General features: G+C 38.2%; 2 protein-coding genes across 6 annotated transcripts in view; both read left to right on the top strand.

Annotated features, from left to right (window-relative positions):
• The window catches only part of PIR (pirin), a 109,293-nt gene extending 96,200 nt beyond the window's left edge, over positions 1-13,093 (top strand). For all 5 annotated transcript variants that reach the window (XM_016943453.3, XM_016943450.3, XM_063804490.1 and 2 more), the window contains 3 exons: positions 465-547; positions 7,652-7,718; positions 12,776-13,093. In XM_016943453.3, coding sequence (XP_016798942.2) covers positions 465-547; positions 7,652-7,718; positions 12,776-12,888 — 263 coding nt within the window. In that variant the 3' untranslated portion in view covers positions 12,889-13,093. The remainder of the gene's footprint in view (positions 1-464; positions 548-7,651; positions 7,719-12,775) is intronic.
• A 389-nt stretch (positions 13,094-13,482) lies between these two features.
• The window catches only part of VEGFD (vascular endothelial growth factor D), a 38,759-nt gene continuing 25,447 nt past the window's right edge, over positions 13,483-26,794 (top strand). Inside the window, exon 1 of the mRNA XM_520946.6 lies at positions 13,483-14,045. Coding sequence (XP_520946.2) covers positions 13,956-14,045 — 90 coding nt within the window. The 5' untranslated portion in view covers positions 13,483-13,955. The remainder of the gene's footprint in view (positions 14,046-26,794) is intronic.

Genomic DNA, 26,794 nt, shown 5'->3' with positions numbered 1-26,794 from the left:
TGCTCCAGCAGGATTTTGAATTATTTCTATGAAAGGAATCTACTTTGCATGTCTCTGTATTGTCCCATAGTGCTAGGCAATTGTAGGTACTCAATTAATACTTGTGGAAATGAATTAATTATGGCATTTGATAATTTTTCTAACTATTTTTAATTCTTATAAAGTTTATAATTTACCTAAGGAAACATGAGCACATAATGCCAAGGACTTTGCTTATCAATTAAAGTGTAAATGGAAACACAACGCAGGATTCATCTCCTTGTCCTTTTTCAAAATTGAAAACAAACTAGTTTCAGGCTTTAATAATAGCAAATATAATTAACCAAGAGATTCAAGGAAATTACTAAGTCCATTATTTCTCAAATTAAAATAAATGTTGTGGTGCTATATAGTTAACCAAATAAGTAACCATATAACAAATGTACTATAATGGGTATTAAATTAGTGTGTCATTGGTTTTGTAGGGCCCGATGATGCACAACAAAAAATAGAACCTCATCACACAGCAGTGCTTGGAGAAGGTGACAGTGTCCAGGTGGAGAACAAGGTAAGTATGTTATTTTCCTTTAACTTTCTTAACATGTACTTTCTACTGGTTTCCAAGAAAATGCCTAAATGTTGTGGATAACTGAAAGTTTTTCTCTCTTCCTTGGAGAAGAAATTATACCAGAAGTTTATCATGTCTTTTCATTAATTTCTGCTATTTCTATGGGTTTATTTTAAAGTTTTATCTTTATTGATTCTTTATCTTCAGAAATCATATAAAGTCCCTATTGTTTACCCCTGGAAATTTGAATCTGGAAGCAACACATCTTTGTTGTCTCTTAATTTTCTTTCTTTATACAATTGATTTATTTTGTTTTTAGCATAAGTGAAAATAGATCAGCCCTATAGAAGTAGAAATATAAATCTACATGCATACTCACATAGAGCCCTTTGAAAAGAATCCCCACCTTGGCCGGGCGTGGTGGCTCACGCCTGTAATCGCAGCACTTTGGGAGGCCGAGGCGGGCGGATCACGATGTCAGGAAATCGAGACCATCCTGGCTAACATGGTGAAACCCCGTGTCCACTAAAAATACAAAAAATTAGCCGGACATGGTGGCAGGCGCCTGTGGTCCCAGCTACTCGGGAGGCTGAGGCAGAAGAATGGCGTGAACCCGGGAGGCGGAGCTTGCAGTGAGCCGAGATTGTGCCACTGCACTCCAGCCTGGGCAACACAGTGAGACTCCGTCTCAAAAAAAAAAAAAAAAAAAAAAAGAATCCCCACTTTGAACTGAGAGGAAGATAGGATGCATTTCATAGTCTTTTTGTGATGAATCCCTGCTCTTTAAGTAAAGTTTCTGATATTTTAGGAGTCTTGGGAGGTTTTTATTCCCAAGTTTCCAAGTTTCTTTCTCATGTCTATTTCATTCCCTTGAGTAATTCAGTCACCATGTTGTGAGTCTGTTTAGTCAATCTGACTGCTTTATGTCATTCTTATAAAGAGGATTGAGGAGAAAATTGTGCAAAAGCTCCTGAAAAAAACAAACTTTGAGAACTATTTTAGTGTGTGGATGACTAGTGCCGAGGCAGTCGGACTGACTTCTGGCCTTCTGACCCTGCCTGTTGTTATAGAACACAGTGGATTTGAGGAGTTATTAGATCTTAGCCCACTTTTCTGGCAGCAATCTACTGCTGCTTTAATCATCTGCAGCACCACCATGAACTGTGAGGTAAACGGAAGAAAAACCTCATGAGCACTAGAAAAATGCATATGTCAGGGTCAGTGCCCTTTAATATTAGACTGAGCCACATGAAACTGCGACTTTTGACCGACAAAAATGTCTATTTTATATCTTTCAATCCAATACAGGAAAGAGGCATGAAAGCTACACATAGGCCAGAACCTACTAATATCAGAATGGTTTGTAACATTATCTGGTTTAACTTGGCAACCTCAGTTCTTCCTATAACACACAGAGAGCACATTGCAGATAAGGAGTTGGAAGCTAAAACAGAACACCAGAAAGAAGTGATGAAGGGAGTCAGAAGAACAGGTGCAGCCAACATAGAAAAGAGTCAGCTGAAACCATCAATTCACTGGCAAGCAGCACTCCTGGCTCCAGTGGCATCGTTCTGTTATGTGCAATTCTGTAATTGTTGCTGTGTATAAGCATAGCCTGAGCCATCAAAACCTTAGAAAGATTTCTATGAAAAAATTGATATTAAAAAATCAGCATTTAAAGGCAGCATGTGTCACTTATATCCACACAATAGTAGAAAGTCCCCTTTAGATTACAGCAGAAAAGAAATTCTGAAGGTTTGAATCTTGGCTTTACTGCTTGTTAGCTGTTGTGACTTTGGACACGTTTGTAAAGCCCTCTGAGCTTCAGTTTCTTTGTCTGCAAAATTAAAATAATACTGCCAACTGCAAGTGATTGTTAGAAAGAATATTTGAGATTACATATATTACAAGTCTAGTCCAGATTGAGCATAGGGGTCAGTAAATTATGTCCAATAGGCCAAATCCAAACCTTTTTCATAAAGTTTTATTGGACCACAGCCACACCCATTCGTTTCCATATTGTCAATAGGTTCTTTTATCCAATAACAGTGGAATTGAGTAGTTGTGACAAATAAAGCCTAAAACTCTCTGGCCCTGTACAGAAAAGGTTTGGTTTACTACGTTGTAGATGCTCAATAATGGTAACTGGAAAGTTTATGAATCCAAATATCTAATTTGATAGTCATACCACATACATGTTACCTAATAAGGATTTATACAGTAGACCTGAAGGCTTAGGGCACATAACAGTTTCTACAGGTAGAAGAAGGCTCCAAGAGACCCTGACTCACTCACGCTCCAAGCTAGTGTTATCCTCACTTGAACCTAGCATTAGCCTGAGGATTTGATAAAGAAGGAAGATGTGACTGCCCAGTGCCACGCCAATCCCATTTCCACTAAACTGTGGTCAAGAATGAGAAGCTGATTTTTTGCCTGGCTTTTTTTCTGGCTCTGTTCTTCCTGCACTTTTACTACTCTTCCTTTCTGTGTTCTCCACTATCACACCCATTTGACTACTGGTTGACCAGTAGTATGGGCAGTATCTCCTATAGTGGCCAATCTCCAGGACAGGAGAGGAGGACAAGGAAGGGATGATGCAAAAGACTACAGCTTCTTTCTGCCCCAGGTTTCCCTGTTCCATCTTAGAACTTTTTCAGAGTTCTTAGAGATTGGAATCAACTCCAGACTACTCTGGACATTTAATCCTGGACTGGTACCAGTCATCCCAGAATAGCTTCTGTTTCAAGGGCTAAGGCTTCCTGTGCTGCTTTGACCTACTGATGGTACTCTGGACTTTCTCTTAAGATGATGGTTTCCCTGATGGCTCCACGATCAGGAGTACTAGAGTTTGATATGAAAGGCTCCATCTCACCCTTAGGCTTATGTTTATAGTGGTATACTATTGAGAAGGTCTTAAGCCTCATGGATTAGCAAACTCACCCGTAGTGGACCAAGGAAGACAATCAATACCTCACTGGCTGTCATCAAAGCCATACTTCACTGTAACAGTGCTTTTTAACTGGCACTATTCATGGAAAACTCATTAATATAATAAAGATTAACATTTGACTATATATAGCATTTGATTAAAATAAACATTGAAAGACAGAAATAAAACAAAACATCCTGTTAAAACTAGAGAAAACTTTTTTGCTTGTTTAGTGTAAAAGTTCATGATGAAATAAACTACTACATTTTTAAGCTGATAACAGTTACTTGTTTGATCTTTTAATTGGCCCAAGAAGTATAAACAATGAAGTCTGGTAGGAACAAATGCATGCAATAAGTCATGCTAAAGCACAGTTTCTTTCTGGTAATTTTTTTCAGGTAATATATCACTATAATCAATGTTATTGATGCAAAAACATGCCCTTCGATCAGCAGTCCCCAACCTTTTTGGCATCAGGGACCAATTTCCTGGAAGACAATTTTTCCTCAGATGGGGGTGGCTGGGAATGGTTTGGGGATGCTTCAAGCGCATTACCTTTATTGTGTACTTTATTTCTATTATTATTACATTGTAATATATAATGAAATAATTCTATAACTCACCATAATGTAGAATCAGTAGGAGCCCTGAATTTGTTTTCCTGCAACTAGATGGTCCCATCCGGGGTTGATGGGAGACAGTGACAGATCATTAGGCATTAGATTATCATAAGGAGTTTGCAAACTAGGTCCTTCACATGTGCAGTTCACAACAGGATTTGTGCTCCTATGAGAATCCAGCACCACCGCTGATCTGACAGGAGGCAGAGCTGGGGTGGTAATTCGAGCAATGGGGAGTGGCTGTACATACAGATGAAGCTTCACTACCTCACCTGCCACTCACCTGTTGTGCAGCCCAGTTCCTAACAGACCACCAATTGGTACTGGTCCATGGCCTGGGGGTTGGGGACCCATGCCTTAGATTCATACTCAGAGTCCTACTGCCATCTTGAGTTTTATATTTATAGTTGATCAAACTGAGTAGCTACTCATAGTTTAGAAGTTATCAACATATTAAGTGAACCATAAAACTTTCATCTGGGCTTTGATCATTTATTGTTGGTATCAGCAGAACTCGAGACATATCTTGGCAAAAATACTTATGGAATAACAAGAGCAACTTAAGAAAGTAAATTATTAAGTAAACCCAGAAGAGCTTAACTCTGTACCAGAAACTCTGAAAAGGTGCACCAAAGCAAAAGACATGGTGCCAAAAGATGGTGAACGTTAGTTGGGGTGAAGTAGTAAGTGGACCTCTGCTACTTTTGTATGGGTTTTTAAAATCAAATCCCATAAAGGCATTTAGAACCATGCAAGGACTTGGGTTTTAAATGGGTATTTAATTCTCTTGGCTTTTGCATGATTTTCATCATTTGACACCATAGACAAAGTCATCATAGACAAGGACTTTTCAAGATAACAGCAACTGAGACTTTCAGCTACATCATCACTGTATTTTCTGGAATATCTGGAAAGATTATTAGATTTCACCAAAGAAGGCAAGTTAAGGAAAGAAAATGTCATCTAGGTTCATGTTTGCATATTTTGACAGCTAGTTGGGTTATGGATAAGTAAAGTGATGGTACATAAATAAATATAGGCCTTGCAATGGTTAAACAGAGACTTTTTAAAATGTAAAGAAGTGATCAAAACATCATAATTGAGTGGATGTATTAAATGACCCCAGCCCTGAGATTGTAGGGAGTAAATCAAGACTTTTGAAGAAACCATTCTACCCTACAGTCCCATTTATTTTTTAAGTTGAAGGCAGGAAAGGGAAACAAATTTCAGTCATGTGAAATACGGTAGTTTTTATTAAATACATGGAAGATTAAGGAATTAATTATTAATTTTATTGAATCCAGTAATAAATCTTCTGGAACTAGTAACATTACAATAATTTCTAATTAAAGAGCTTTGCATTAATAGAAGTATGATATAGTATAATATTGACTTACATATTTAGAAATATGCTATATTATTAGAATTGGGGTGAAGTTTCAAAAATTTTGAAGGCTTCATTTTAAAGTGCGTAATCATTTTGGCTTTGTTTATTGTTTTATTCTAAATAAGATATACCTAAAAGTAGCCTGAAAAGAGATATATAATGTTCAGTTATCTATTAGTGAGTAACCACGCTAAAATTTAGTGGCTTAAAATAACAATCATTTATTATTTCTCCATGTGGTGGGGAGTTCTAATGCCGGTTTCTCTGGGGTCACTCATGTGGCTGGCAGGCTGGGAGCTGGGCTCTGCTGGGGCTGTTGTTTAGAGATGCCTCAGTTCTGCTCTAGGTGGCCCCTCCATTTGGCTAGTTTGGGATTCCTCGCGAGAGGGCAGTCACAAGACAGCTTCCCAGAGAGGGAGCATTTGCTTATGGGAGGAGCTGTGGAAATGAAGATAGGAAAGCAGAAGCTGGGGAATCAGAGAAGTCACCAACCAGTTAATCTGGAATGCCAAGCATATTCAGGCACTAAAATGAGGCCACAAAAGAAGTCTAGTGGAGAAGTCTGTAGTTCTGCAGCTTAGTGTCTAGGGATGGAGCTGCGGCCGTTCTTAGCAGAATTAGCAGTCAGGAAGAAGAGCTGGACATGGCATGCAGGAGGATGAGGACAAGCTAAAGTCTAGCAGCACCTCTGACTACCTGTTACAACTAACTGCCACATTGTCTCAACTTAACTAAGTTACCAGGGCACAAAACACCACATAGAAGTGTATCTAAGTACATATGTAATTCACTTCTGATGGAACTACAGTTCTCCTTAATTTCAAATCAAACACCCATTTCTAACAAATAAAATTACTGAAAAGTGTATATATGTATGATATACATATGATTTTGATAGATAGGACTCTTACAATTATAACATGTGAATTGCTTAAAATACTTAGTTTTATATAATGAAATGATCTAATGATTGTTAAACCAGAAATGCATTTGATTACAAAACAATTCCCCAAACACAAACTTTAGAAAATATATATTTTATGTTTCCTTTTAACTTTTAAAATTAGCGAATTTTTGTAGCAATTTGAAAATAATACAGAAAAGCATAAAGAAGAAAATAAAATTTGCTTTAATTCTCATTATTCAGAAATAATAAATGCTAATATTTTGGTATTTTTAATCCATAGTATATACATACCATTTTGTGATATTTACAAAACTTACAAGACATTATGAACATTTTATTACACACTTAAATATTTGTTGAGAAAATGAATTTTAATAGCCACTTGATAGTTTTTCTTATAAACATATAATTATTTAACCAACCCCTCACTTTTGGAGAAATGTTTTCAATTTCTGCTGTGATAAATAGTGCTACGACAGTGAAATTCCCTTACACTATATTGCTAAAACTGTCATTACTGGATCGGAGGACATTAGCAATATTGGGGGTTTTGAGTCATATTGTCAAATTGCTCTCTGGAAGGATTACTGCACCAATTGAAAATCTCCCAAACGATATATGAAAGTGTATTTTTCCCTGTATCCATACTAGCACTGGATATTATGGTTAATATTTTTTCCAGTTTCAGGAAAAAAATTGAATCCTTAATTCTAAGCAAAAACTTTTAGAGACTTTAACGTAATAGGACCCTTTTGGAGGGAAATTTGCTTGGGCAGATGTCCCTTGGATGCTCTGTTTTTATAAGGTTCCATTTAGTGCAATATTTCCGGGGCATATTTTACATTATTAGTAATAATTTTCAAAAGTAATAAAATCTTATTTTGGATTTGCATAACTAATCTTCCCTTTTAAAAATTATATGGTAACTGAGAAATCATAAATCCCATGATAAGCCATTTAATCACATGGTTTGTCATGAAGATATTTCCAGTTAAAGAAATCTTAATTTAAGTTCTCCTTCTTAAATTTGAGAATGTTAATATTTTGGTGGCCTGGACTTATTCTTGAGTTCTACTTGCTACTAAACAACATAAGAAATAAACATGCCTATATTGAGTGTTGCACAGAAAATATTTTTGAAAATTATATTCAGAATTAGGAACATCGCCTATTTGGCTAGCATGTCAATTTCAAATTGTTCACAATTTGATCTTCGAAAATAAGCCTGTTTATTGTTTGATTTTTTCTTTGTTAACTTTAGGATCCCAAGAGAAGCCACTTTGTCTTAATTGCTGGGGAGCCATTAAGAGAACCAGTTGTCCAACATGGTAAGACCAAAATGACAATGATTTTCTTGGCTGATTTTCCTTTTCTTTGAAAACAGTATACATGTATACTATTGTTGGGAAGAATAGCTGGTTTTTTTTGTCCTGTCTCTCCATCTATAAATCTGAGGATTGTTTAATTTTTCTGACATCAGAGGGAAATATATATGTGACGTTTATTCATCCCTTTTTTTTTAAAGAAACATTTCTTAGATACCTATTATGTATAGGATATTGAGTTTGGAACTGTGGGAAGAACAAAAATAGTATTTTTGTATTATGTCATAGGGAATTTTAACTTGAAAAAAGAGTCTACAGTCTATTGGGAACTTTAACATCCTTTTTATCTTTATCAAAAATAAAGGTGATTTCAATACTGTCCTGTAGTCTATTGCATTTTTAGTAAAAAATATGAAACTCTTAGGAATAGTATTTTTAAGAAAATAGTTGTTATTTTTTGTTTATTTAAAAAAATGAGTAGAGGTAACTGATATAGCCGAAATAGTACTATACTTAGAGGCAGAAAATCCTGGCTTAAGTACCCATAACGATTACTTCAACTCTTTGGGTTTTGACTTCTTCATATCATTGTTGTTTGATTAAATGAGGAACATCTAAAAGCAATTAAAACCCATTTTATTATTTAGATAAATGCTTACAAAACATATGTCCACTTCACCAATTATTAAATTCAACATGCATTAAAATCCCATTGCATTTCCCTGCCTTGCATGAATTCCCAGGTACACACAATGATTGCAGATAAACCCCAGCTGCTCATGAATTTAAAGAACACGGATTGCTTTAAAAATAGTCTTTTTTGTTCTACTAACTACTTCAGGGGGAACATTAAATTGTACCCTGCCTTGCCTGTAGCATTTGACAGCCATTTTGTACACATCCGATTTCCATTCCAAAGGTTTGTGGTTCTTGTTTCCTTTTCTCTCAACTGAAAAGCACTGCAATATTATAGTTTGTTTTTCTGGAAAAAGCCTTCAGACAAACTGAGTAGGGTCATAATCTTTATTCCTAGTAACTAACATTTAGGTGGGAAAAACGTGTGAGATGGAAGTCTTATTTTAGGCAATCTCCTCTGTACCAATAATGAAAAGCAAGAGTCTAACTGAATTAGGTGACAGATCAAAGGAGTGGGACTGCTCAAAGCCACCCTACACTGGGGTCGTGTGGATCCTCTCCCAGTGGCTTGGAACACAGGGACACTAGGTATGCCTGCACATACAAACTCAGAGTAATCAGACAAAATAAATATGTCCCTTGAAAGTTCAGTTACTGAGAAGCAAAGCATTTTGTTTTTATTTTTTAACTTTTAAAAACTCAGACATTTAAGTTTTTCTTTTACTTATGTGTGTTTAAAGACAGCCACAACCATCTCTTGATTGGGAACTTGCACAGATCTCATGAATTACCTAAGACCCTTTCTCCTCTTATCATCGTGTGTCCTTAATTATTCATCCACAGATTAAGCACAGGAAATCATAGAATGTTAGGATAGAAAATAACCTTAGCCATGATGTAGTCATGCCTCTTTTATAGATGAGGAAAATAAAATCCAGATATTTTATTTATTTACTTAACAGATACTTGCATAGAATTTACTATTTCCTAGACATTGGTTAAAGCACTTTCCTAATGTTAATCCGTTTAACCTTCAAAACAACCCTATGAGGTTGGTATTCTCATGCCCATTTTACAGATGAAGAAGCAGAAGGTCAAAGGTTCATTGGCTTACTCAAGGTTACATAGCTGGATTCACACTCAGGCTGTCTGTTTTCCAAACACCCTGCCCTTCTGCCTCTTACCATGCTGGTCGTCCATTGCTCTGCCCTGTAGCTTCTCTAATGGAAAGTGATTGTCAGCAGTGGAGCTGGGACTCGAACCGTAGTCTCCTGACCCCATGTCTTATGTTCGCTCCACTCTACCAAAGTTCTACATAACAAGAGGTTAGACACACCATTTTATACAAGAGGGGGGCTTCAGAGGCTTAATTAGAGAAGTGATGAAAGCTATAATTTGAAAGAGAATTATAGATAACTATCAAATAATTTTCTTGTTCACAACCCTTGTAGTTGATCAATTTAAAAACATGCTTTCTGGATTCAGTTTTCTCCTTGAAGATTTGAGGAGATAAGCTTCATCAGTTAGCTTTAGGGGACTCTAAGCTTCCAATGCTTCCCTGTATAACAGAGGTTATACTTGTTTCCTAAAGTGTGGTCCATGGACCAGCAGTATCAGCATCACTTGGGAGATAGTTAGAAATGCAGAATCTCAGGCCTCACTCCAGACCTCCTGAATCAGAATCTGCATTTTAATAAGATTCCCAGCTGATTCATGTGCACGTTATAAATTGAGAAACATGGCAGACTACCCCAGAAAGTGTCAAAATGGAAGCCTAGAAGCACACCATTCTTACAGAAAATAGTTGGGGGATGGGAGTACTGCTCCACAAGTCCCAACCATAGCAAAATTATGAGGCACAAGAATTTGGTCCTTGACTCAGTACCTGCTCCCATCTTCCAAGTTGCATTTCCCTTTCCCCTGCGTGTCCTTTAAAAAGTTGTCTTCCCCAGGGTACCTCTTGGGTTTATTGTTTATTCTGCATATGTTAACTCTCTTTTTCTTTCCTACCTGATATAGTCGAAACTTCCATTTCCAGATGAAATTTCTCTCATGAGCTCCAGATCCATAGTTTCAACAATGTACCAAAAACCTCTGCTTGGGAAACCACTTTATTGTCTCTAGTACTTCTATGTTAAAATACTCAGAACTGGGCCGGGCGCGGTGGCTCACGCCTGTAATCCCAGCACTATGGGAGGTCGAGGCTGGCAGATCACTTGAGGTCAGGAGTTTGAGACCAGCCTGGCCAACATGGTGAAACCCCATCTCTACTAAAAATACAAAAATTTAGCCGGGCATGGTGGCACGTGCCTGTAATCCCAGCTACTGGGGAGGCTGAGGTGTGAGAATTACTTGAACCCGGGAGGCGGAGGTTGCAGTGAGCCAAGATCGCACCACTCACCACTGCACTCCAGCCTGGGCGACAGAGCAAGACTCGGTCTCAAAAAAAAAAAAAAAAAAAAGAAAAGAAAAGAAAAGAAAAACAAAACAAAAAATATCCAGAACCGAACACCTTGCTCCATCCAAAGCCTCCCACGTCCTGTATCTCAAATACCCTTAACAATTCCACCATTGACTCAGCCTCCCAAATTAGATACCTGCTCTTCTACCTCGATGCCAAAGTCTTCTTTAAAAATTATAAATCATATTATATTACTCCCTACTTAACCTTACAGTGATTCATAATCACCTGCAAAAGTAGGTCCAAACTTCTTCCTGTAGATTGCATCCAAAGCCCAGAAGGGTCTGGTTTCTTCCTATATTTCAGATCGCCATTCTTTCCCCCTTTGATCCCTCCTTCCACCACTGTACCACTATCCCCTCCAGTATTCCTCCAGCATACTAAGCCTGGACATGCCTTTCCTCCGTGTGTGACTGCTCAAACATCACTCCCTCTGTGAATCCTTTCCTGGATTTCTCCTCCTCCCCCTTTCTGTGTTGATTTTATAGTTTTTACACTTTTATCCTTCCATATTTCAAACAGTTTTGTAATGATTTCTTTTCATATCTGTGTGATAGATTTGAATCCTTGAGGAGAGGGAGTCTGCCATTTATTTGTCTTTCATCTTTATGTCTCTAGCTTCTAGCACAATGTCTGTCATTTAATGGGCATTCAGTACGTAATAGATAGGTAATTGAATGAATGGATTTAGATGCCTGGGTGTTTTCTTTCTACTTGTATTCTATTCCCCACATCCTCTCCAAAGATTTCAGCATCATCAAGACATATTATCCTGTGTCTTCCTTCTGAAGATTTAAATTATAGTGATCACCAAATCCATGTTGATATGATAACAATGGTTAAGAAGTTTGAATATGTTATTTTCTCTAAGCAATACAGTTATATATTAATCAGAATCTCCCAGAGAAAGCCCCTTAGAGCAGGCAGTTCCATAAAAGGAATGTCAGGAACTTCTGCAGGCTGGATGAGGACATACACTGAGTGAACAAGTCTGTCAACTGCTCTAAAGACACTGTCAATGCCATATAAAAGCTGGCCTTGTTCATCTAGCAGATCATGGGGGTGAGACAGCCCAGTGCCTCTCTGCCCCTACAATATATGAAGAAAGGGGAAGAAACACACATTGCCTCCTGGTAGATTAGGGGAGGACTTCTTGTACATTTTTAGCAAAATCCGAGTTCAGACCCAGCAATTAGACAAAAGGGTCAGCAAACTATGGTCGATGGGCTACATCTGCCCACTGCATGTTTTTGTAAATGAAGTTTTATTGGGACACAGCCATACCTATTCACTTTTGCATTATCTATGGCTGCTTTTGCACTTTGATGAAAGAGTTGAGTAGTTGAGACAGACACTGTTTGACCCACAAAATCTAAAATACATACTATCTAGCCCTTCCTAGCAAACATTTGCCAACCCCTAGAAAACTTTTAAAAAATGATGCTCTTCGACTTGAAATTTTTATAATCTTCTGTTTATTGTCAATAGATGCTGCTGATTTTCAAAAAATGACTTAGAATCCTCAAATAAGTATACAGCCTTATATGCTGCTTAGACACCAAAGCTATGATAAGATTTGTCAGTTCTTTGTATCAGATGGGTTCAATTCTTGACATCAGCTAATGTTATAAAAATAACTACAAAAATGGTTGTAATAGAACCAAATCTAAGACTCTTTTTAATAAAAAAGATCACCGTTGCTGGTGAGAAACCTATACTGAATGGGTGAGATGCCATTGCATTTATCTGAAGTTTCATCTTTATAATCAATAATCATATAGAATCCTAGTCAAGAAACTCATCTTACAGTCCTTGGGGATTGAACACTGTGAAAATAAACTTTTACTCTTCGGTTGTGCTTGGATTTTGTTTTAAATTAAGAACTACAGAAATATATATCATTTCTAGTGGTAGAGGAAAATATTGCCACCCAGAACTTTCTGAATGTCTCTTTCTGCCTTAGGTCCATTTGTGATGAACACCAATGAAGAGATTTCTCAAGCTATTCTTGATTTCAGAAACGCAAAAAATGGGTTTGAAAGGGCCAAAACCTGGAAATCAAAGATTGGGAACTAGTGGAAAGCAGAAGAGCAGGTCTCGATGTGTCCTAGAATTTTGCCATTTCTGAGATTGAGCCATTGAAGGCATTCCATTTATAAAGCTTATTTAGCCGGTGCTTCTAAAGAATTCCACACTAACGTGATAACATGGTTTTTGTAACAATAAATGTAGGATATTTCCTGGCACATGCAAATAAACCTAATCATTGTTTCTTTAAAAATCAGTGTTTTTCATTTGAGATACCTAAGTTACTAAGCTTCTGTTTAAAAAGTCGTTTTGTGTATGTATGTTTGCCTTTTTTTGCATGTATGGATGGATGTTTTTATTATTTTTGTGCATGTGCAGGTTTTAAAAATCATATTTGATTGCTTTCTGTGTGTCATTGGCAGCAGATGCATGAGCATCTGAGGTCCCTTCTTAAGCAATCCCACTGAGATAGAAAGGTCAAAGCTATGTGCTGGGGTTTCATGTTACAGGTTATCTGCTTTAAAATAACGGCAGCCCTGAACATTTGAGTCAGTTCTTAAAACTGCCCTGCTATTGGTAGGGACGCAACAGGATTACAGCCAAGACTTCTCTGCATTTTCTGCCAAAATCTGTGTCAGATTTAAGACACATGCTTCTGCAAGCTTCCATGAAGGTTGTGCAAAAAAGTTTCAATCCAGAGTTGGGTTCCAGCTTTCTGTAGCTGTAAGCATTGGTGGCCACACCACCTCCTTACAAAGCAACTAGAACCTGCGGCATATGTTGGAGAGATTTTTTTAATTTTCTGGACATGAAGTAAATTTAGAGTGCTTTCTAATTTCAGGTGGAAGACATGTCCACCTTCTGATTATTTTTGGAGCATGAGAACATTTTGATTTTTTTCATCTCTCTCTCCCCACCCCTAAGATTGTGCAAAAAAAGCGTACCTTGCCTAATTGAAATAATTTCATTGGATTTTGATCAGAACTGATTATTTGGTTTTCTGTGTGAAGTTTTGAGGTTTCAAACTTTCCTTCTGGAGAATGCCTTTTGAAACAATTTTCTCTAGCTGCCTGATGTCAACTGCTTAGTAATCAGTGGATATTGAAATATTCAAAATGTACAGAGAGTGGGTAGTGGTGAATATTTTCATGATGTTGTACGTCCAGCTGGTGCAGGGCTCCAGTAATGAACATGGACCAGTGAAGGTAGGTGAGCTCAATTTGTAATGTGATGAAGTTCTTTTTATTGGCTCATACAGAGGACTTTCTTTGCCCTCACTATTTTTGAAACAATATAAAAATGCAGAACCATCCTAGTAGTGGACTGGACAGGATATATCCTGCATTTCTTGGTGACCGTTCTGTTTCTTAGTCTTATTAAACTTCTGGCCATGAGTATTTGAAAATGCTGGGGTGGGGGTTGGTTGTTTTTTGAAGTTATGGTAGAACATGAGCAGTCTGGAATCTTTTTGGATGGAGAAGTTTCTCCTCGGTTGCATATGCAGATGGCACAGTGGTTTTTTAATGAAACACCGATTTGTTTTTATGACTGATAACTTTGTGGGCCATTTATTTTCAGGTCTTTGTGAGCAGCAGAGGTTAGTTTATTCGTTTGGTAAATTGAAAATTGCAGTGCTTTCTATGAACATTTTCTATCTGCTTTTGCAAATTACCAATTGCTGCCATCCAGAAAAATGTTTTCTCAGAGAGTGTTTGGTTTTTTCGCTTCTTGAAAGGTGTAAAATTCAACACTAATCAAATCTTTGGTTCTATGAGCAAGCATCAAATAGAGCTTAACGAACAGAGAGTAATGCAAAAAATTAACCAGAATGTTGCTGACTGCTGGAACAATACTTAGCCCAATTTTATGCATTTCATGGATTATGTATATTTTAAGCTTCTATTTTGAAAATGATTCGGATGTAATTGTTTTGACTGAAGTGGTGCTAAATCATTATTGATTTAGGAACTTCTGGCCTTGAAAAGACAATTAAATGTGAGTTTGAGTTTTTGTAGCTGTTGTTTAGGACATGCATTTTCAACAGGGGTGATATCGCCCTCAGCAGGAGAAAATTGGTTCGTGGAGGGATGAAAAAGTTTTACCCTTTTGATACATCACGCACAGACGTACATACAGTACATATGGTATGTAGTTTAAAATACGTTATACATTCAAATTGCATACGGGGAAAGTGTCTTCAAAGGCTCCTGGCTGGCGTTGGTGGCCTGGCAAGGGTGGGGGCTGATATTTAAAAATGTTGAACACTGAGCTGGAGGTGAGTGGGAAGTCACCTTGTCTGGCAGCCAGCACTTTTCTAACTTTTCAAATTCCGAATTTACATGGGAGAAATCACAGTGTTTGGCTCCATTTTACTGCCACCAGCCTTGATATTGGATCTCAAGGCCAGATTGTAGGTAAATGGGAATCTGACTGTAAGCATAGGTAACAGGAGAAAACAGTCTGACTTGTTTGAAGCAAGTAAGACTTTTCCGACTGTCCAGCTTTTTCGTAAGTTCATAAAACGGAAATCCTTTAGATGTGCTGGGCTCCTCGAGTTTTAAAATATTTCCATTTTCCTTGTAAAACATCACTTTATCTGATGGTATAATAAAGGAGACTGAATTGTTGGACATAAGTCTTATTCTTTAGGTTGCTCAGCTCTTTCAAAGAGCACAAGCACCAAGAATGTCTCAGGTGTCCTGGGCACTGTGAAGTTTTATTTATTTATTTATTTATTTGAGACGGAGTCTCGCTCTGTCACCCAGGCTGGAGTGTAGTGATGCAATCTCAGCTCGCTGCAACCTCTGCCTCCCGGGTTCAAGCGATTCTCCTGCCTCAGCCTCTCGAGTAGCTGGAATTATAGGCACGTGCCACCATGCCGGGCTAATTTTTTGTATTTTTAGTAGAGACAGGGTTTCACTGTGTTAGCCAGGATGGTCTCGATCTCCTGACCTGATGATCTGCCCGCCTTGGCCTCCCAAAGTTCTGGGATTACAGGCGTGAGCCACCGCGCCCGGCTGGTACTGTGAAGTTTTAAAAGCTTTGAATGTACTGTTAATATATAAATTTGTTGAATGGAGTAACGAAGGAAAGCAGCTGAATTTGCATGTGACAGAAAACAAGTTGTTACACGTGGAGGATGCAGCACTATATACTTACTAATATGCTTAGCAATTTTTTCATTCTATGCTTACTAATACGATTAGCAATTTTTTTTTCAGAATATATCAGAATTTCCTTTAAAAAGTGAAGCTACATATACTGAACTTATATCCACCCTACCCCTCGCTCAATTAAATTATTTCTGATATGGGCCGGGCGCAGTGGCTCACGCCTGTAATCCCAGCACTTTGGGAGGCCGAGGCGGGTGGATCACGAGGTCAGGAGATCGAGACCATCCTGGCTAACACGGTGAAAACCCGTCTCTACTAAAAATACAAAAAATTAGCTGGGCGCGGTGGCGGGCGCCTGTAGTCCCAGCTGCTCGGGAGGCTGAGGCAGGAGAATGGCATGAACCTGGGAGGCAGAGCTTGCAGTGAGCAGAGATCGCGCCACTGCGCTACAGCCTGGGCGACAGAGCGAGACTCCATCTCAAAAAAAAAAAAAAATTATTTCTGATATGAAGGAAAGGATTGCCTATAGCTAAACAGAAGTTTTGGCATAGATATGACTGAGTGGTAAGGGATAATGAGATATATAATATTGGTTATAGTTTTCTTTTTTCCCCAACTTTTAAGAAAAGAAAATCTAAGAGGAAATAATGTTTCTAAATGTTAAAGTTATTCTTGTTAAAATTAAAATGTAGTGTGAAAACGTATTCATGGTGGTAATGGTTTAGGGTGGTGGTATTTGAATTTTTTGTTTTTTTTTTTTTTTTACTTTTTGAAATAAAATGTTTTATTTATTATAAGAAATTCATGGTCTTCCTCGGTACTTGGTCCATATGTATTTCTTTCTCCTCACCCTCCCCTCTTCTAACCACCTCTTTTCCAGAATGGATGGTGATGCCAATTTTGCTCCTAGGTTGTCCTCCAGCCACCCCCAGCCCAGTTTTCACTTTCTGGCTTTGAAGATTGTCCAGTTTTCCAGCTTAGACTAGCATTGCCTCTACGATAGTTCTAGGTATCTGTGAAGATTTTTTTTTTTCCTGTAGCAATCATGAAATAGCTACTAGTGCTCTGGACGATTGTGCTTAATGCCATTTGGGTGTAAGGCCTCCTAATTTCATTAGTCTTACCACTTGTGCTTGCAAGGATAGCTGTTTGGAGTCAGCAGTGCATGGAACATGTGAACTGAGACAAATCTGTTTGAAAATCTCAACTTAAGATTTCAAATCCACTGTGTATACTATTTAGCTGTTAAGTTTCTCAGTCTAAGAAGAACACGTTTTCCTCTAGAAATAAGCTTAACCCAGTACCTATGCATCATTCATTAATATAATCAGATTACGGCCTAGATGTGGAATTTATTTCTGTTTCTATTTTCTCCAGCTTTTTAATACAGCTCAGACAGTCATATACAGTTGTACACGATGTGCACTGCACAACTCTAGGGTGCTCCATGCATATAGACATATCTGTATGTGACAGCCCTAAGTACAATGTGGTAGACACTCTGGACATTTGGTAAATAATTTGGCCTTCTGGCCAGCACTATTTCTGGTTTATTTAATAAACAATTCTTGTCCCCAGAAATTCTGTGAGTCTTCTGAAGATGCTGGGGAAAGCCAGCCTTCATAAATCTTTTCAATGTCACTAATGAAGACATGTCACTATTGCAACAAAGGAATACCAGGCCATAGTAGGCTTTCACAACTTTTTTCTGACAGAATTTGTTTCTTTCTGCTTTATCTTCCCTGTGTACTATCTTTTTTTATCCACCCTCTTTCTTAATTACACTGGTAGAAGAATATTGGTGGGTGATGGAGTCTTTCACATTCTGTGTAAGACTAGAATCAGTCCAAGATCCACAGGAATGTGGGATACTTCTTTCATGAGAAGCCACATGGCTCACAAGACTTCTTTACATTTGTGTTACTTGCCTTCTCCTGAAATTGTCTCTACAGTGAATCAAATAACAAGGACTGAGGTGTATTTTCCATATTTAATTCCAGGAAGCAGTCCCACTCCTTCTCCCTGCCCGATTTCCAGTTCCAAAGTCATGTACAGGGAAGTCCATTGACTTTGATGTTGGTCAAATGGCCCAGCAAGCTTTTGTCCACTTTTCTGTCAGACACAGTCCTTGGCACAAAAGACATCTGAAATACTTCCCATTAATTTCTTCTTTATTTATGACCTTGTAGTTAAGTGTGTTGAATTATATGCTTCTATACACATCTGTTTTAATCCAGTTACTCACTTATAACTGGTGGCTGAAACTTTTATATCACTATAGCGTATTATTGGTACCCAGGATACAATAGAATCCTCAATATCTTACATCTTCAATATAGTACTTCCTTGTATGACTTATTTCTTAACATAAAAATCCTGTTTTAGACCTGTGGATAAACCTTTACTATAAATCCCAGAGACAATTTCTGGAATGAGAATATAGTATTTGCCCACACACATGATTCCATGTAGAACTTGAGGTAATAAGATCTGGGACTCCCAGATACATTTATTATTACCACAATTGGATAGAGGTGCTACAGAAATAGGCACACAAATGACAGTAAAATTGTTTCTGAGAACATTTCTAGGCTCAACTTTTTTCTACAGCTTAGGATGAACAGAGAGAGTGGAAACTGTATATAATTGGGAATGTGACTGAGATGAGACAAAGATGACATGGAAGCATTTCTTCTTCCCTTGCTTTTCTGGTGGTAAGTTCACTCTTCTGTCTTCCTTGCCACTAGTTCTTGCAGTCCCTACCAAGACACTAGGGCATTATACAGCAAACACACCCTGAGGCCCCCTGCTACTGCATCATGAAAGCCTTAGCTGGTTGTGATGTCCTAGTTCATAAAGAATCTGCCTTGTCTCTCATTAGAGCTTTCCAATATTTGACAATTCATTCATTTATTTTTTTCAACAGGTATTTATTGGGCACCTATATATCTAGGCATTGATCTAGGGGCTGGGAATGAAGCAGGAAATAAGTCTAGGGGCTGGGAATGCAGCAGGAAATAAGACAATGTTTCAATTCTCTTGGAATTTGCATTCCGAGTGTGATGGGTAGAGGCAGACAATATGCAAATCTGTAACATGTCAGGTGTGATAAATGCTATGAAGAAAGTCAAGTAGGGGGAGCGGATACAGTACTGAATAAATCAGAGGAGACCTTTCTGATTCAGTTATGTCTCTACAGAGTCCTGAAGGTAATAAGAGAGACAGAGGCAACCATCAGTGCAGTGGCCATGGTGGGCGCAGCAAGTTGGCTTCGATGTCTGGGTATTAGCCAGGGAGCCGGTGCAGCTGGAGGTGGGGTGAGTGGAGGCCAGAAGTGCAGTTGTTGAGGTTGGAGAAGTAGCCAGAGAAGATCATGTAAGGTGTGACTGTGCTCCCATAAAACTTTATGGACACTAAAAATGGAATTTTATGTAATTTTCCTGCATCATGAAATTAAAAAAAAAATTGTTTCAACCATTGGAAAATGTAAAAAATTGTTTTAGCTAACAGGCCATACAAAAACAGGCTGCAGGTTAGATTTGGCCCATGGGTCATGGTTTGGCAATTGTGTTATATATAAATTATTACACTATTTTATCTTCATCATGGTACACATCCATACCTGACATGTTTTATTTGCCTGTGTATACATTTATTGCTTTGTCGCCATCTACTAGAATACAAGTTTTTGAGAAAAGGAGCTCTTAATTGTCTTGTTTACTGCAGCATCCCAATCACCAGTGAAAAGCCTGTAATAGAGTAGATACTAAAAACAGTATTTGTTGACTGATTGATGAACTAGACCTCAGGATTTTTAGATATCCAGGATCAGGATATGAACTACTGCATTAAATCATCTCCAACATCTACTCTCATGATGGCTTGTCTGACTTCATGATTTAAAAAAAATTCTAAAGCATTTTTAAGGCAGTATATTCACCCTGTGCTATTTTCCTGTGGGCGTAGGATAGGGTTTGTGTGGATGTATCAAAGACTTCTCCACTGTCCTTCCAGGCACAAGCCATCCTATAAGGCGTTCCCTTTTAGGAGCCAGAGGTATAGAAGGAAGTCATCTGAGCCCATTATTCCAGCCTGTTGGTAACAGAAAGAGAGATGAGCAAAGTAGCATTTGGCTGCACAGGGGTCTGGACAAAACTTCAACATCTTGATGTTTTCCTTCATCCCTGAGATCCTTAGAAATGCTACCTATGCTTTCATTTTATGCTAGGTTGTTTGTAAAATCATGGTAAATTATGGCAAAATACTCTGGTCAGATACTTTATCAGGTTAGGCCAGGATATGCTGTGAAAACAAACACCCCCAAAATCTTGGTGGTTCATAAACAACAGAGACTTATTTATTGCTTATACCACATGACCAGCCTGGTTCATCTGGGGTCAAATCCACATGGGGATGAAGCTGGCTGAGTATCCGATCTTGAATGTTAGGAATCACTATGACAGAGGGAGGGAGAGCCTGAGAGCGCCTCACCCTGGCACTTAAATTCTCTGGCCCAGAAGTGACACATATTACTTCTAGTTGCAGCCCCTTGACCCACTGCCCCATCTAGCCACAAAGGGCCAGGAAGTGCAATCCCACCATGCGCTCAGAAGGCAGAGAGATAGAAATATTTGACAAACCGTATTAATGACTGTGACACATGGTGAGTTCTTCACATTGGTGACTTCTAAGTGCTTCTGAACACACCTTTGACTGTAGAATGTCAAAAACATTCTCAATTTTACAGCAGTGCTGGAAAATGAATTGTATTGAGACAACTTGGGAGGAGTAGAAGGAGATGGAATAAAAAAAATTCACTGATTTCTGTCATGTGTCATGCCTCCTTTAATGCACGGAAGAACGTATACTTTGCTTAGGAAATCACATTACCACATTCAGAACAACTTTAGTGAAGATGGGAAACAACCATGGCTGGTCAATGGGGTAAAGTGTGCTGAAGGAAGACAGGTTTATTTCTCAGGAGGCATCTTCTCCCTGGGAAAAGGAAAGACACATATTCATCTCAGTAAATATTTGTGGAATGTCTACCATGTGCCAGACATATGAGTGGAAATGATGTTTTTATAAAATAAAGATGTCTTAAGTATTTGCATGTCTTACTAACAGTCAGGGAGTTCAATTTGGCCAGTGGGAAGGATAATTTTATGCCTGAAACTTTAGTAATGTAAATTTTTATGCTGATTCTCTTTTTGTCATTCACTGAGTATTCCTAAGTAACTATAACACTCACATATTGGAGATGAGTATTGGTTTCCTGAAATCTAGGTTTGGCTAACATTGCTTCTGGAAAGAGAAAATAACATGTGTTGAATGTCCCTATGGCAAATTCTTGCTGTTACTTACTGTTCCATTATGGAGAGTGTTAGAAAGAGTGTAATTTTGATTGAATGAATATGCTAAAAAAAACACCCTAAATAAGAAACTGCACAAAAAGAACAGAGTGGAATGAAAAAGTGAAAACAACTTTGCAATGGTGTGCTTCATTTATAAGTACATTGTCACAGCAAGACTAGGGATGATTGGGCATCTTAGAGAGTGCAGAGGATGTTGATAAGGAAGAGGAAGAGGAGATCAGTGGATTTTGATATGGGACACTAGATCCTTAGGGAAGAAATGTGAAAGAGGGTATTCTGGGCTGACTGCCGCTGGCATAGCAAGGCTGCTTTGTAGAAGGGACAATAAAGTTTTGCATAAGGATCCTTTTTCCCATCCAATGGATTATGCTATACTTTAGCTGGAATAGGGCTGTAGCAGTTAGCTATTGCCACAATAATGCTGTGTAACAAAGCAGTCCAAATTTCAGTGGCTTAAAACATCACTACCTTATTCTCACTTATGTCTCCAAGTCAGCTGGGAGTCAGAGGATTAAGGCTCAAGGCTTAGGTTTGGTGCAGGTCAGCCCCAGGTGTCTCTCATCCTCCTTTGATCAGTGGGCTAGCAGGAGCATGTGCTTGCAATGATGGTGGAAATAGAAAAACGTGCAATCATAGGTGAGTTTCAAGCCTCTCCTTGCATCATGTCTTGTAATGTCTCATTGGTCAGTAGGGCTGGGAAATATATCCCTCCCTCAGAGAGTCAGGAGTGGAAATGAAATTGTTTTTAACAATAGCCTAATCACCATAAAGGCTTTGGGTGGCACACTGGGCCCTTGATCTTGGAGATCAGTGATAGACTGTAACAGACCTCAGAAACCCCTTGGAGTTATTCAGAGCATACTTCTAGAGGGTCTGGGGTTGTCTTGCCATTCAAGCCCATCCCACACCCATCTGCCCCCACATATCCTAAGCACAGTTATGTCAAGTGAGAACAGAGGCATTTGAGTGGAGCACAGATTTCAAACACATAAAGGCAGGGCATGGCCATCTCCCCCAGTGCTAGATGATCTGGCTGGGAGAAAACCACAAGCAGTCTTCATCAAATTGGAGGATGTGGAGGTCCCAGGCATTTAGTCCCCTAGTATGTCCTTAAAAAACCCAGACAGCCATGCACACACACTCACACAAATGCACACGCACACACACATACATTCACACACACACTCTTTTCCTGCATTTGTAGTTCCTTTCCTCAGTCTAAGTTTAATTAAACAACTTGGATTTCATATATATTCATTTAAATATAGAATTGCATAAAGAAAAGAGCCACCAGAACCACCAATGGTAGCATGAGGCCTCTGAAATGAAAGACGAGCCCACCCCAACCTTAAATGGCCAGGTTTCTGGATTTCAGAGAAGCAAGATCAGACCCTTGGCAGGTTCCATCTGAGCAGCCACAGCAGCCATAGCTACAGTAATAATTATTAGCAAGTGTGCGTTCTCCCTGCCCTAGTTAGTACACCCTATACCATCAGGTGTCATCTGTTCTAGGTAAAGTCAGACCCTAATAACAAAACATCAAAATGTAAAATGTGGGTTGTTTTTTTCTTTACACACTTCTAAAGACATTTAAAGCCTGAGCAGATACCTTAAAATTCATCTTCTATCTGAAAATACCTCCTAGAACCATTTTAAAAAGGAGATGGAGGCAAGGTGGAGAGAAAAAGTTTGTCTTTGGTTGACACTGGGAAAGTTGTCTTTTAAAAAATTTTTTAATGTTTATTTACTATGGAGTTGCCGTGTCTTGCTCTTTTCAAGCTCACCTGTCCGGCTTCTAAGGAATATCAGGGACCCTAAAACACAGACTTCTAAACCCCAACACACAGGACACACCTAAGTGTGGAAAGAAAGGAAAGAGGAAGGAAAGAAAGGAAAGAGGAAGGAAAGAAAGGAATGCAACATTTATTGTGTGCCTACCATATACCTGACCCTTTCCTACATATGACCACATATAATCTCTTCATGAGCTTTATGAGGTGACCTATTATTAACAATGCTGCTTTATAAATGAGGAAACCAAGCCTTAAGGAAGTCAAATATCATATCCTCAGTCAAATAGCTAAAAAAAAAAAAAAAGAAAAGAAAAAGAAAAGGTAGTGCCTGGATTCAAAGACAGCTTATTTTTTTAACTTATAGAGTAAAATGGATTTTTTCCCTTTTGGTGTGTAGTTCTATGAATTCTAACACATGTATAGATTTATATAACCACAACCATAATTAGGATACAGAACTATTCCATCACCCCCCAAAAATTCACTTACGTTATCCTTTTATAGTCAGACCCTCCTCCCAGCCTCCCAACCTCTGGCAATCACTGATCTGTTCTCCTTCACTGTCGTTTTGTATTTTTGGTTCACTGTCATTTTGGTTTTTTGGGAATGTCATATAAATGGAATCATACAGTATGTAGCAGTTTGAGATTGGCTTCTTTCACTCATACTGCCTTTGAGATTCTACCAGTGTCCCAGTAGTTCATTCCTTTTTATTGCTGAGTAGTATTCCATCGATTGCTGAACCATTCACCCATTGAATGACACATAAGTTGTTTCTAGTTTTTTGGCTATTGTGAATAAAGCTACTACAAACATTCATGTACATGTATTTATGTGAACATAAGGCTTCATTTATCAAGGGTAAAATCCCCAGAAGTAGGACTGTTGGGTCATATGGTGAGCATATGTTTATAAGAAACTGCAAACACATTTTCCAGAGTGTTATACCATTCAAAGCCAGTTTTGAACAATTCAAATCTATGCTTTTTCTTTCCAGTAAGCTGTTTCTCCAGATGACAGAGTGGTTTACTATATTAGGCAAAGCTTCATCTTGGGGAATGTTATTTCCAACTGAGAGCTATGGGAGGCAAAGTCACAAACCTTTAGCTCAGACTCACAAATCTAACTTGATCTGGGAAGATACCTCGACAGGTGGGGGAGGGAGAACATCTGCTGAGGAAGGCCGGGAGTGGAGTGAGACATTGCTACTTGGACCCCAAAACCAGGAAAAATTTGGTGGTTTTGGTTGAGCTTGAACCATCAGGTTAAACAGGAAATGCAAAATGCTCTTCCAGTGAAACAGAAGAAGCTGCTAAGAGGTAGAGGGAACATGGAACTATTTGTATTGCAACCGAATCCACCTCCCCAAACTCACTGCAAAGGGAAATTGCTGACTGCAATGTCCCTGAACTCCAGGGTGAGTAAGAAGAGAACCACGCCCCCCAGGGAACACTTGTAAATTTTTAAGCAAATCTAGGGAAAGTTGTGTAAAATGTGTCCCTTCCATAACTCACCCTAAAGCTTCTGGGTATTCTAAATATACAAATTCTATTCATCACACCGTTTTATCACCAAGCTTCCTGAAGGCATATTGCCAACACAATTTGACAAAGAAAATAGCACCAACAGCTTTTTAAAGCCTTGGAAGGATAGTCTCAGACCCATGGCTCTCTAGAGGTCCAGGGATGAATCTAGCAAAGCTGGCCTCCTTTTCCATATATATAGAACAGGAGGATTGTTAATAGCATGGGATTGGAATGGCTCAAGAAAAGCTTTTTGAAGCTCTTTGAGAAAAGTAGCCAGGGTCCCCCCTTAAACCTTCTTTGCTGATCGCCTTACAGCTCAAAACCAGCATTGGAACCGGCTAGGTACTCCCAAACCAAAGCCTCTTCCACTTGGCATGTATATTTATATTCTCATATCTTCTTTCAAATACCTTTTAGGGTTGCCTTTTGAAAGGATTATAATTTGTACTTTTTTGTTGAATTCAGTAGGTTAAAGCAGTACCTATTATCTTTAATTTTATTTTGAAAAATTGGTTGGTTTGGCTTTTGGGGAATTTGAGAGGCAATTTAGTCTGTCATTTAGGATGGCATCATATAAGGCAGCCAACTTCATCATGCTATTTAGCCTGAAAAGCGATATTGTTGATCTTCAACCTTGAAAAAGTCGTACAGGTTGGGAGCTGACCTGCAAATGGTCAGGTATCTTGAGATAGGAAAAGGATTTACAAATCCAGGTCAGCAAGATACTCATACAAATATTTTGAACCCAAGGTATACATCAAATAGATTTAAAGACTAAGACTATTTCTGAGCATGCATCGACCGTTTGAAGACTAGTGGACTTGTATGAAGTTCAGGAGTTAACCTGGGTCTTGTAACTTAAAAACAGCATTTCTCATGCCCTAAATTAGTAGTAGAGAGACAATATAGAGAGTTCCTATATAGCCCTCACCTATCTTCCTCTAAGGCTAACACCTGGGAAGTTTTTTTAAAAAAAATCCTGATGGCAAAGCTGCATCCCAGACCCAAAAAATGAGAATCTGTGAGATTTAAGATTCGAGCATCAGTATTTCTTTGAAGCTTATTCCCAGGTAGATTCAAGAAGAAGCCAAGATTTTGAACCCCTGCTTTATTATTTTTTTTTGTGAGAGCTTTAATGGCACAAAATGTTTATAGCTACAAGTTATACATGTATTGTAAATTGTATATAACGATACAAAGTGCTAACTAAATAGATGGAGAACGCATAACCACTTTGGCTCAGTTAATCCAATAATTTCCACAATGGGTTCATGAAAAACCTCATCTGACTGGCTAAGTCTTCAATTCTCATTTTTTTAGAATAGTAAATATTTTTACTGCAATCACAGGAACTTGTTGCGCTTTCCAATGTGCAAGTTTCTGCAGTTTTGCTCTTGATTCTATTTACAAATATCTTAAGCCAGTTTTCATCAAACATATGAAAAATGAAGCCTGCCTTTTTGTCCCCAAATTGTAAATAGGTGTAAATCTTTTTAAGCATCAATCTCACAATTTCAACAGTTAATTGTTGAATTCTCCTTTCCAATACACGATGTTTTCGTTCAACACAAATCTGGGTAGTAGTAAAATGTTCATCCCGTGTGTTAGGGCTACAGATACATACTACGTGCTCTCATAATAAATTTTACTGTTATGATGTATTCATTTTTTAAGTAATTTTCCATAATTTCACTGATGCTTTAAGAAAAAGAGCAACACTATGTTTCTTTTTAACGTTGAAAGAAATCATAAGTATACCCAGGTTCAATGGCGCTACTGATAGAACTGCTGCTGAATTTGGAATGAGCACAATGCACTAGCTGTAAGAAGTCAGTTTTGGGTAATGAATAATTTTACTTTTCCCTCCTGTAATACCAATTTCATACTGTAGCAGTTTATCTAGTCAGTTCTCCTAACTTTCTGTCCTTTCCAATTTTATTCAGGCTTTTCAAAAATCAGTGAGCCATCAGATTTACTTTCTTCCCAAAGAAATTCAAATATGAACGCTTGAAATAAATAGGTTATAGAAGGCAAATCAAGTGTTATCAGGTTTAAGATTAAGACAGAAACATGGTCTAATAAAAAGATGTCCAAAATTATCTAGACATCAAATGCTAGAAAGAAAAAAGAAAATTACTTGCAAAGCT

Source organism: Pan troglodytes, chromosome X (assembly GCF_028858775.2).
Source record: "Pan troglodytes isolate AG18354 chromosome X, NHGRI_mPanTro3-v2.0_pri, whole genome shotgun sequence".
Classification (NCBI taxonomy): domain Eukaryota; kingdom Metazoa; phylum Chordata; class Mammalia; order Primates; family Hominidae; genus Pan; species Pan troglodytes.
The sequence above is the reverse complement of the archived record's forward strand: the minus strand, read 5'-3'. Positions and strand labels throughout refer to the sequence as shown.